Raw genomic sequence first — 12248 nt, forward strand, 5'->3', positions numbered from 1 at the left:
CATTAGGGTGACAGGAAGCATCTCTGGTGAGAAGGAATGGGTGATGTTTTGGGTCGAGACCCTTCTTCAGTCTGAAGAAGGGTCTCGACCTGAACGTCACCCATTCCTTGTCTCCAGAGATGCTGTCTGTCCCGCTGAGTTACTCCAGCATTTTGTGCCTGTCTTCGGTTTAATCCAGCCTCTGCAATTCCTTCCCACACATAGAATTAATTGGGTATCTCTCCCATCACAACAGAGATCAAATAAAAAATATTTACTGGAATGCATTTTGTCATATCACGTACAATACAAACAAGACTTGTCAAGTTGAAGAGTTCCACGCCATTAGCAGTATTAAGCGTACAATGGATGAAGAAGGCATCTTACCGCTACTTGGGCAGAGTCCATGAATCGCAGGCCAAAGTAATCTTTCTCAATGATGTCAAGATGGTACATGATTTGCTCAAACAATTCCTGGCCTTTAGCTTTTTTCTAAACAGAAAAGACAAGAACATTTCAGTGCTATTAATATTCCAAAATGCCCTTTAAAACATTTTTGCACAGATTCAACAGGAATGTTTGCTTAAAAACAGATTCAAATCTGTTGCCGTCACCGATCAATATTGCAATTTTATCTGAAAGTTAAAACATGCTCGATTCTAACGTCTCTTCATAGTTCTGACACTCGGTCATTGACATATAAAATGTGTTCATCTCTTCACGGTTCAGTTTTAGCTTTTAGTTTTTCGTTTTTGGAGTTGCAGGGCGGAAACAGGCCCTTCGACCCACCGTGTCCGTGGCGACCAGCGATCGCCTCACCCAATCCAACACATTGGGGACAATTTACACATCTTTCCGAAGTCAATTAACCAACAAGCCTGTGCATCTTTGGAGTGTGGGAGGAAACAAGAGCACCTGGATAAAACCCATGTGGTCACAGGGAGAGCGCACAAACTCCGTACAGACAGCCCCCGTGGTCAGGATCGACCCCGGGTCTCTGGCGCTGCAAGGCAGTGCAAGGCTGCGCCACTGTGCCGTCTGGCCTGGCCTGGTCTGGCCTGGCCAGTTGTAGCCTAACCTGCTGAGAATTTCCAACGTTTTGCCTTTTTTCCCAGATTTCCAGCAGCTGCAGTTTTTTTGCGATTAGATCCCCCGAAATATGTCTAGACAAAACTTGATCTTCAGGGTAACTAACGTCTGGACAAAAGGGCACATTATAAGCATTACCTTAAAGGAGTAGAGCAAGATAGGGAAGGGTTTGTAAGGAAGTTTCAGAACTCAAGAAAGAGGCGGTTTGGTGGCTCAGCGGTAGAGTTACTGCCTTACAGCGCCAGAGACCCGGGTTCGATCCTGACTACGGGTGTTGCCTGTACACAGTTTGTACGTTCTCCCTCTCTCCGTTTCTCCGGATGTTCCGGTTTGCTCCCACACTCCAAAGACGTACAGGTTTGTAGGTTAATTGTCTTGGTATAATTGTAAATTGTTCCTAGTGTGTGTAGGATGGTGTTAGTGTGGGGGGATCACTGGTCGGCGCAGCCTCAGCGGGCCGAAGGGCCTGTTTACACGCTGTGTCTCGAAACTAAATTAGCAGCTGAGATAGGAGAACTTAATTGTGTGAACTTAATTGTGTGTATGTCTGTAGGACATTGTTTTTGTTTGTATGGCTGTGGAAACAAAATTTCGTTTGAGTCTCACTGGGGCTCAAATGACAATAAATTTGTATTGTATTGTATTGTATTGTATTGTATATGACTGGGGAATTGGGGGGAGCTTTCTTCTACATTGGCCAAAAGGGCTGTTTCTAAACCCTTAAAATCATGCACATCGATTAAATAGACCACGGCTTATCTGCACTCAAACACTACTTACCCTGCATATGCTCCATATCAATAATACATATTGTGGTGCGTATATGGAGCTTTACACAGAGGGTGGTACATATATGGAAGGAGTGCCAGAGGAAGCAGTGGAGGTTGTCCCATTGACAGCATTTGAAAGATATTTGGACGTGTACATGGTCGGAAAAGATTGGAATGGTATGGGCCAGGGGCACATAAATGGGACTAGTTCAGTTGTGCAACTTGGTCAGCATGGGCGGGTTGGACCAAAGTGGCCGTTTCCGCCTTGAATCAATCTATGTCTTTATGACTCTACCCTAAAAATCAACAAAAAAATATTGGTCTCCATGTTGAATTTTTCAATTCTTCCAGTATCCTAAGGGACCAATTCCAGATTTCCACCACGTTTTAACTAGTGAGAGAAGACACAAAATGCTGGAGTATCTCAGCGGAACAGGCAGCATCTCGGGATAGAAGCAATTGGTGATGTTTTGGATTGTTTCCGACTCCGAAGAAGGGTCTCAACCCGAAATGTCACCCATCCCTTCTCTCCAGAGATGCTGCCTGTCCCACTGAGACACTTTGTGTCTATCTTCGATGCAAACCAGCATCTGCAGTTCCTTCCTAAACATTTTAACTGGTGAAACGGCTTTCCAATTTCCTATGCCGTTATTTTTCAGGTGTTTTCTCCAGAACTGGAGGTGGTTATAACATTTGATTTAAACAGAAATATTCAGCAGGTCAAGTAACTTCAATAGAAAGAGAAACAGTTTCATGTTTATAACCTGTCAAATCATTCCAACATTTGCAGATTTTGCTGTAATTTAAAACTGGATTGTAATCAATGTGATACCAGTTCCCTTACGCCAATATGCCCAACATCTGCTTATTTGCTTGGCCTGTTGACATTCAGAAAAATAGCAGGCAAGCATGAAATTTAGATTCCAAAAATGTGAGACTGATTTCAAATTCATTCATATTTTGGGAGTTAGGCTCGAGTGCGAACAACAAAATGAGTGGGGAAACTGAATAGAAAGTTAAAATTAGAGCAATGGAGAGATCGGCAATTTGCTCCACCTTCCTTGATGTAGCCATGGTACTCCTTGGGCTGCTGCAGTCAGAGCAATACAGCACGGAAACAGGCCCTTCGGCCCAACTCATCCATGCAAACCCTGGTGTCTTCCTGAGCGAGTCCCATTTGCCTGGATTTTGCATATATTCCTCTTGACCTTTCTTGCCCATGTAGAGTCAAGAGTGTTTTATTGTCATATGTCCCAGATAGACCAATGACATTCTTACTTGCTGCAGCACAACAGAATATGCAAACATAGTATCATATAATATATCATAACAAAAAAAAGCTCAGTGTGCACACACACACACACCATACCATACAACCCCCCCCCCCCCCCCCCCACACACACACACACACACACACACACACACACACACACACGTATAGTTCAGAGCCTATATGAGGATGTAGTATTTAATAGGACGTTATGGTTTTCAGGCTCTTGAACCCAGGGGCGGAAATCCTGGGGGGACAGGGGGGCACGTCCCCTCCATGTTTTGAGAGGTGGGGGACGATCCACCACATTTTTTGTAATCCGGATTTTAAACCTCCGTGAAAAAAAGCTGTTAAAAATCTCCACTTTCCACATGACCGTGGGGGTGGGACTGATGATCTAGGGCGTCGATTGGACGAGAGAAACGTTGGTCAGCAGGCAGAAGGGGGCATGATAATTCAGCGTGATGATTGGAGGAGGGAGACGTCCGCGTGGAGCAAAGATCGGAGCGGAGCTTGAATTGGCCAGTTCGCGGGGCTTTTCATCGCCCGGCCCGGTGCAGCTTAAAATCGACCTTGGGGTCTTCCACCACCCCACGGACAAATTACTGCGTTGAAGCGATCGAGGCTCCCGATGTTGAAGCCCCCGCGAACAGGGCGATTGAAGCCCCACGATTCGGGGCGGACAAAGCTGCTGTTGCCAGAGTTCGGAGTCGGTCACCAACCAGGTCAGTTGCCGATGTCACCGGCCATAGGGCCCATGGCCAAAACCTCACGTGTGTGTGCACGTGCGCGCAGCCGCCAATAAATTGTGTCCCCCGTATGTTTTGACAGCGATTTCCGTGCCTGCCTGTAACTCCTTCCCAATTGCAGTGGTGAGATGAGTGTGTGACCAGGGTGGTGTGGTTCTTTGATGATGCTGGCAGCGACTCCGATAAATCCCTTGGACGGTGGGGAGGTCAGAGCCGATGTTGGACTGGGCAGTGTTCACAACTTTATCTGTACAAATGCCTTTTAAATGTTATACAGTAAACCCTCGCAATAACGGACCACGGGGATGTGTCCGTTATGGCCGATTGTCCGCTGTAGCCAAGTGACGGGGGGGGGTAAAGTTTAACCCAAGGCCGGGAGGTACGAAACGCGGTGTTGGGTGCGGTTAAACAAGACGGAATTCACAGGCCGGGTTGCAGCAGAGCCCAATGCCCCACACGCAGTCCGCCAGGGACGGGCCCGTTACTCACGCCTCCTTCATGATGCTCACTCTCTCCACCCCCGCAACCGGAGGCACGCCACAACCACAAACCAAATAGAAACAGCAGTACTACACATGCTGCCGCAGGAAGGCCGTCAGCATCCATAAAGACTCTTCACACCCTTGTAATAGACTGTTCGAACTACTTCCCTCCAGCAGACGTTACAAGGCCTTCTACGCCCGAACCTCCAGACTCAGGAACAGCTTCATTCCCAGAGCTATAGCGGCTCTGAACCGGCCCTGCTGAGTGCCCCCCCCACCCCCCATGGACTGTCTCCCTCGGATGGTCACGTTGCACAGACACATTTGCACTTTAGTCTGTTGAACTGTTTTGCTGTTCTTTTTACAATCCATGTTCTCGGGGTATCTAAATCCAAATTTTATTAGTTATTTATGTTATGACATCGGTTGGAAGCTGCATACCAAATCTCGTTGTGCTTATGTGCAATGACAAAAAAAGATATTATTATTATTATTACACTCAATGACCTGCAGTGCATTACTGACAACTACGCCAGTAGGAGGTATCAGCCAACTTGCCCCTTTAAAGCGGTAGGTGAAGCGTAGTAAGGTTGAGCAGCATGGTGGAGCAACGGTAGAGTTGCTGCCTCACAGGGCCAGAGACCCGGGTTCGATCCTGACTACAGGTGCTATCCCTACGGAGTTTATACGTTCTCTCTGTGACCACGTGGGTTTTCTCCGGGTGCTCAGGTTTCCTCCCACATCCCAGAGATGTGCAGGTTTGGAGGTTAATTGGCTTCTGTAAAATTGCCCCTAGCATGTTGGATAATGTTGGTGTACGGGGCGATCGTTGGTCAACGTGGGCCGAAGGGACCGTTTCTACGCTGTATCTCAAAACTAAAATAAACAAAGCAATGTCAGAAGCCAAGTAAAAGCAATATTTTCAACGTAGAATTCAGAAGTGGCCCAAAAAAATATTTCCTAACAAAACAACCGCCCCAAACGAAGTCATCGCATAATCCTATTTAGTCTCAGCAAAGCGTTATTCTTTCATGTAATACAAAGACATTTGTTTGGGTTCGTTGGGCATTCAAAGGCTACTCATATTTGCCTAGTGCATAGAAAGTCTAGCTAAGCCATTGAAGGAGACACAAAGGACTCATTGTAAGACCTTAATGAACTATGGCCTAATGTTGGAGCATGAACAGGCAGGGGAGGCTGGTTTTCTTTGCGCCTCAATAAAAAAAAATCTCAAGTTCTATTTCTTTCCAGCCACCCACAAGTCATGCCAACGATAAAAAGACAAACAAACAAAAGTGGGTAGTTTTAACCCACCAGGCACCAGCTCAAAGTAAAGTTGGGAGAGCAAGGGAAAGATACAGGAGAAGCCACTCTGCTTCTCAGTTTAGTTTATAGTCACGTGTACCGAGGCACAGCGATAAAGCTTTCGGTTCGTGCTAACCAGTCAGCAGAGAGACAATAAATGATTACAAACAGTCCATTTACAGTGCGAGAATTTACATGATAAGAGAATAACATTTAGTGTAAAGTCTGATCAAGTATCGTCCGATGGTCATCAAAGAGGTAGCTGGTAGCTGAGCACTGCTCTCTGGTTGTGGTGGGATGATTCAGTTGTGGTGGGATGATAACAGCTGGGAAGAAAATGTTCCCCAAATCTGGTGGTGTGTGTTTTCACACTTCGATACCTTTTGTCTGATGGGAGAGGGGAGAAGAGGGAGTGACCAGGGTGCTACCCATCTTGACTATGCTGCTGGCCTTGCCGAGGCAGCGCGAGGTATAAATGGAGTCAAGATAAGGGAGGTTGGTTTGTGTGATGGTCAGGGCTGCGTCCACAATTTGCTGCAATTTATTGCAGTCTTAGATGGAGCTGTTCCCAAACAAAATTGTGATGCATCCTGATAAAAATGCTTTCCATGGTGCATCTGTAGAAGTTGGTGAGAGTTGTCGGGGGACATGCCAAACTTCCTGAGCCTTCTAAGCAATTAGAGGCGTTGGTGTGCCTTCTTGGGTGGTCTAGGAGAAGTTGTTGGTGATATTGGCTCCAAGGAATTTGAAGTTTTCAACCATCTCTACAACTTTTAACAACTAGTTAGTCAGGTTTGACCCAAAGAAATGCATCCGTTTGGTTTCAGAAATATAGCATGGAAACAGGTCCATATTACGTTTCACAGTGGTAACGACCAATATAGATTTAAAATTAAATAACTTCTGGATGTTGACAAATATTGATTTGGCTTGTCAAAAATTGGTGGTCCCCTCAGGTTCTTTAGAAAAGTTGAAGGTCTCACACACTCTGGCCATCATGTAGATTCAATTGTACACCAACAACTTTGACCCATAGGGCAAGTCATTGTGAAACAGAGAATTAAGGGCCTGTCCCACGAGCATGCGACCTGCATGCGGCAAGCGCGACCAAACCGGAAGCGGGGGCCGCGCGGAGGTCGAGTGAGTGACGTGAAGTTCGAGCGAAGTCCGCGGGAAGTTCGCGTGTGACGTACGGCGTCAAGACGCTGCGTACGGCATCAAGACGCTGTGCATGCCCGTCGAGGCGGTGCGTACGCCGTTGAGGCGGCTGCGGGCCGGCAGGCCGTTGCCGCGCAGAATTTTTTAACACGGTCAGTTTTTCGGAACAAAGATAACGGAAATGGTCCATTGTTAGCTGTGGGTTAGGTGTTAACGAGTTATACACACAATGAAACTCAACAGACGACATTGAAACTAGGACAACGACTAGGGTGGGGGAGGGACACAGAGAGAGGGCGATGCAAGGGTTACTTGAAGTTAGATAAATCAATATTCATACCGCTGTGTTGCAAGCTGCCCAAGCAAAATATGAGGCGCTGTTCCTCCAATTAGCGTTTGGCATCACTCTGACAATGGCAGTGGCCCAGGACAGTAAGGTCAGTGTGGGAAGGGGAGTTAAACCAGCAACTTCAGTTGAATTGAATACATTGTATCAGCCAAGTATGTATACATACAAGGAATTTGCCTTGGTGGTTTGCTCGCAAGTAGCAACACAATATACAGTAGACAATTAAAAATAAAGCACTATAATTTAAACATGTGAAGAATTAAATAAAATACCAGAGCAAAAGGAGGCTACAGACTTTTGTCTGTTGAGTAGAGCTACTGCTCGTGGAAAAAAAGCCACGTTATGTCTGGCTGTGGCAGCTTTGACAGTCCGGAGTCGCCTTCCAGAGGGAAGTGCTTCAAAGAGTTTGTGGCCAGGGTGAGAGGGGTCAGGGATGATCTTACCCACTCGCTTCCTAGCCCTTGCAGTGTACAGTTCATTAATGGGGAGGAATGTTGCTGTCAACAACCTTCTCGGCTGATCAAACAATGCACCGCAGCCTCCGGATGTCATGCTTGGTGGCCGAGCCAAACCAGACCATGATGGAGAAGACTCTATGATGGCAATATAAAACTGGACCATCGTCGCCCGTGGCAGATTGTGTTTTCTCAGCTGCTGCAGAAAGTACATCCTCTGTTGGGCCTTTTGGACTGTGGAGTCAATGGTGGCCTCCCATTTAAGGTCCCTGGAGATGGTGGTTCCCAGGAACTTAAATTACTCTGAAGATGTGACTGTGGTGTTGTTGATGGTGAGTGGGGGGAGGGAAGGGGAAGCTCTCCTAAAGTCTACAATCAATTCCACCGTCGTAAGAGCATTGAGCTCCAGGTAGTTGCGATGGCACCAGGACGCCAGCTGTGGAACCTCCTGTCTGTAAGCAGATTCCTCCCCATCCTGGATCAGTCCTATCAGGGTTGTGTTGGGGTCAAGGAAAGAGCGTTCAAGTCGCGGCCCTGTTTCCACCGCCACGCACAAGAAGCACAAGACAGACACCATTGTGCAGATGTCGAGAAGTGTGTTCAGCTCTGGCAGAACAACTTCTTACCTTGTGTGTGGACTGGGCAAGAAGAAGGGTTGTGTCGTCCGCAATCTTGACAGACGAGTCTGACAGAGGTGCAGTCGTTGGTGTAGAGAGAGTAAAGGGGAGAGTACGCAGCCTTGTGGTGCTCCTATGCTGAGGGTCAGCGGGTCCGAGAAAGTGTTTGGCAACCGACAGATCTTGTAGGCCCAGCCTTTCTTGCTGTGGGATCCAATTAGTACATCACCCGTACATTGTTTGCAGATAAGTGATGGTCTTGGTATCAAGTTCAGCACAGACATCGTGGGCCGAAGGGCCTGACCTCGTTCTTTGTTACCAAGTTTGCCAAATTATATTAGATTAGATTCAACTTTATTATCATTGCACAAATACGAGGACAGGTACAACGAAATGCAGTTTAGCATCTAATCAGAGTGCAAAGTAGTAAAATACTGGTTAAAACAATATGTACAATGTGGATATAATTGATCTAGTACATAGGCAAATAAATATATACAGATAAAAGGGTATAAAAGATAGCTAGCGTCAGGCCTGTGAGTTCAGCAGCGTAATGGTATTTAGATAAGAAGCTGTTCCTCAGCCTGCTTGTGCGAGACCTGAGGCTCCTGTACCGCCTCCCTGATGGGAGGAGGGCAAATAATCCATGGTTGGGGTGTGAGGGGTCCTTAATGATTTTCCCAGCCCGTCTCAGACACCGTGTGCGGTGGAGGGCAGCCATGGCAGGGAGCGGGGCACCGATGATGTGATAAGCGGTTTTCACTACCCGTTGCCTGCAAGACCAGGGTCACCTCATTGGAAAGGTGCTCAAGTCTTGTTCCCCACCAGATCCTCACCCAGTCTTAAGGTTATAAGTGATAGGAACAGAATTAGGCTCACTGATTCCTCACCAACCGCACATTAACACTATCCTACACACACTGGGGACAATTTACACTCATACCATATAATATATAACCATATAACAATTACAGCACGGAAACAGGCCATCTCGACCCCTCTAGTCCGTGCCGAACACGTATTCTCCCCTAGTCCCATCTACCTGCGCTCAGACCATAACCCTCCATTCCTTTCCCGTCCATATAACTATCCAATTTATTTTTAAATGATAAAAACTAACCTGCCTCCACCACCTTCACTGGAAGCTCATTCCACACAGCCACCACTCTCTGAGTAAAGAAGTTCCCCCTCATGTTACCCCTAAACTTCTGTCCCTTAATTCTCAAGTCATATCCCCTTGTTTGAATCTTCCCTACTCTCAGTGGGAAAAGCTTATCCACGTCAACTCTGTCTATCCCTCTCATCATTTTAAAGACCTCTATCAAGTCCCCCCTTAACCTTCTGCGCTCCAAAGAATAAAGCCCTAACTTGTTCAACCTTTCTCTGTAACTTAGTTGCTGAAACCCAGGCAACATTCTAGTAAATCTCCTCTGTACTCTCTCTATTTTGTTGACATCCTTCCTATAATTAGGCGACCAAAATTGTACCCCATACTCCAGAATTGGCCTCACCAATGCCTTGTACAATTTTAACATTACATCCCAACTTCTATACTCAATGCTCTGATTTATAAAGGCCAGCACACCAAAAGCTTTCTTTACCACCCTATCTACATGAGATTCCACTTTCAGGGAACTGTGCACAGTTATTCCCAGATCCCTCTGTTCACCTGCATTCTTCAATTCCCTACCATTTACCATGTACGTCCTATTTTGATTTGTCCTGCCAAGATGTAGCACTTCACACTTATCAGCATTAAACTCCATCTGCCATCTTTCAGTCCACTCTTCCAACTGGCATAAATCTCTCTGTAGACTTTGAAAATCTACTTCATTATCCACAACCCCACCTATCTTAGTATCATCTGCATACTTACTAATCCAATTTACCACACCATCATCCAGATCATTGATGTACATGACAAACAACAGTGGACCCAACACAGATCCCTGTGGCACCCACTAGTCACTGGCCTCCAACCTGACAAACAACCATCCACCATTACTCTCTGGCATCTACCATTCAGCCACTGTTGAATCCATCTTGCTACTCCACCATTAATACCCAACCATTGAACCTTCTTAATCAACCTTCCATGAGGAACCTTGTCAAAGGCCTTACTGAAGTCCATATATACAACATCCACTGCTTTACCCTCATCAATTTCCCGAGTAACCTCTTCAAAAAATTCAAGAAGATTAGTCAAACATGACCTTCCAGGCACAAATCCATGTTGACTGTTCCTAATCAGACCCTGTTTATCCAGATGCTTATATATATTATCTCTAAGTATCCTTTCCATTAATTTGCCCACCACTGACGTCAAACTAACAGGTCTATAATTGCTAGGTTTACTCTTAGACCCCTTTTTAAACAATAGAACAACATGCGCAGTACGCCAATCCTCCGGCACTATTCCCGTTTCATACCTATCCAATTAACCTACAAACTATACGTCTTTGGAGTGTGGGAGGAAACCGAAGATCTCGGAGAAAACCCACGCAGTTCACGGGGAGAATGTACAAACTCCATACAGACAGCACCCACAGTCAAGATCAAACTCGGGTCCCTGGCGCTGAAAGGCAGCAACTCTACCGCTGCGCCACCGTGCCACTTTATTGTTATTAGGGAAGGCACATGGAATCAAATATTCTGAAATAATACCATGAATAATATGGCCGAGGGGGTATAAATGTGAACTGCATTCGCAAGTATAATTAGTCAAAAAGCAATAAATAAAAAACCTAGCTGACTGAAATGCACTTCTTTAAAAAAGAATGCCCAAGGTCGTTGCCACAGCAACGTGCCTAGAGACATTGTGAAAAGAAATGGTGACCCTTGATTTGTTACTGGAATGTAAACAGTGATTACAATGTCGGAGGGAGTGGTGGAAGACAAGGAGGGAACACAAACTCAGTGCCCCAAACTGTTAAATATTAAATAACTTATGGTGCATTTAGTCACGGGAATAAAGACCAACTGCCTTGAAAACTGCCACAAGTCATCAGTCTGAAGAATGGTCTCGACCCGAAACGTCACCCATTCCTTCTCTCCAGAGATGCTGCCTGTCCCGCTGAGTTACTCCATCCGGCATTGTGTGTCCATCTTTGGTGTAAACCAGCAGCTGCGGTTCCCTCCTACTCATCAGCATCTACATTCTGCTTCAAAATAAGCAATACGTTTATTTTGAAGGCAGTGACCTTTGTCCTATATTCTCCCATAAGAGGCAAAATCCTCTCCAAATTCACCAACAATTGTGTTTAGTATCTTGTAGTTGAATCAAGTGTTCGTTCAACTCTACTGAACTACGGCATATACAAGACTAGCCCGTCCAAACTTTCCTCAAAAGGCAACATGTCCAATCCAAGTACAAATCCAGTCCACTTTCTCTGAAAATAGACACAAAATGCTGGAGTAAATACAGGTGCTGTCTGTACGGAGTGTGTACGTTCTCCCCGTGACTGCGTATGTTTTCTCCGAGCTCTTCGGTTTCCTCCCACACTCCAAAGACATACAGGTTTGATGGTAAATTGGTTTGGTAAATGGAATGATTGTCCCTAGTGTGTGTAGGATAGCGTAAATGTGCGGGGATCACTGGTCGGCGCGGACTCAGTGGGCCAAAGGGCCTGTTTCCGCGCTGTATCTCCAAACTAAACTCAGCGGAACAGGCAGCATCTCTGGGGGAAAGGAATAGGTGAAATTTCAAGTCGAGACCCTTCTTCAGACAGAGTGTCGGGGGAGGGGTAAAACTAGAGATATGGACCAGTACAAAGTTAATGTAAGGTGTGAAGAGGACAGATCAAAGCAGACAGTGATCAAGGAAATGTAGAGTGGTTCATTGTTGGCCGAGGGAAAGGTGACAATGAGGCATCTCGTTCTTTCCTCAATACCTCAGGCGTGTTCGTTCCTATATTATCACCATACGGTTCAGTAAAGCTCCCACTATTTTTTCCTTTACATTCAGTACTACAATGTGGTTTCCGTTAAGAGGCCTCCACACCATTCCCACAAATATCTCTTCCACA

The 12248-nt window shown here is 46.0% G+C and overlaps 1 protein-coding gene across 1 annotated transcript in view; it reads right to left on the reverse strand.

Annotated features, from left to right (window-relative positions):
- epb41l5 (erythrocyte membrane protein band 4.1 like 5) overlaps window positions 1-12248 on the reverse strand; it is a 146246-nt gene that overhangs the window by 97377 nt on the left and 36621 nt on the right. Inside the window, exon 2 of the mRNA XM_033024833.1 lies at window positions 367-471. Within this exon, the coding sequence (XP_032880724.1) occupies window positions 367-471 (105 nt within the window). The remainder of the gene's footprint in view (window positions 1-366; window positions 472-12248) is intronic.

Source organism: Amblyraja radiata, chromosome 7 (genome assembly GCF_010909765.2).
Source record: "Amblyraja radiata isolate CabotCenter1 chromosome 7, sAmbRad1.1.pri, whole genome shotgun sequence".
In the NCBI taxonomy this organism is placed as follows: domain Eukaryota; kingdom Metazoa; phylum Chordata; class Chondrichthyes; order Rajiformes; family Rajidae; genus Amblyraja; species Amblyraja radiata.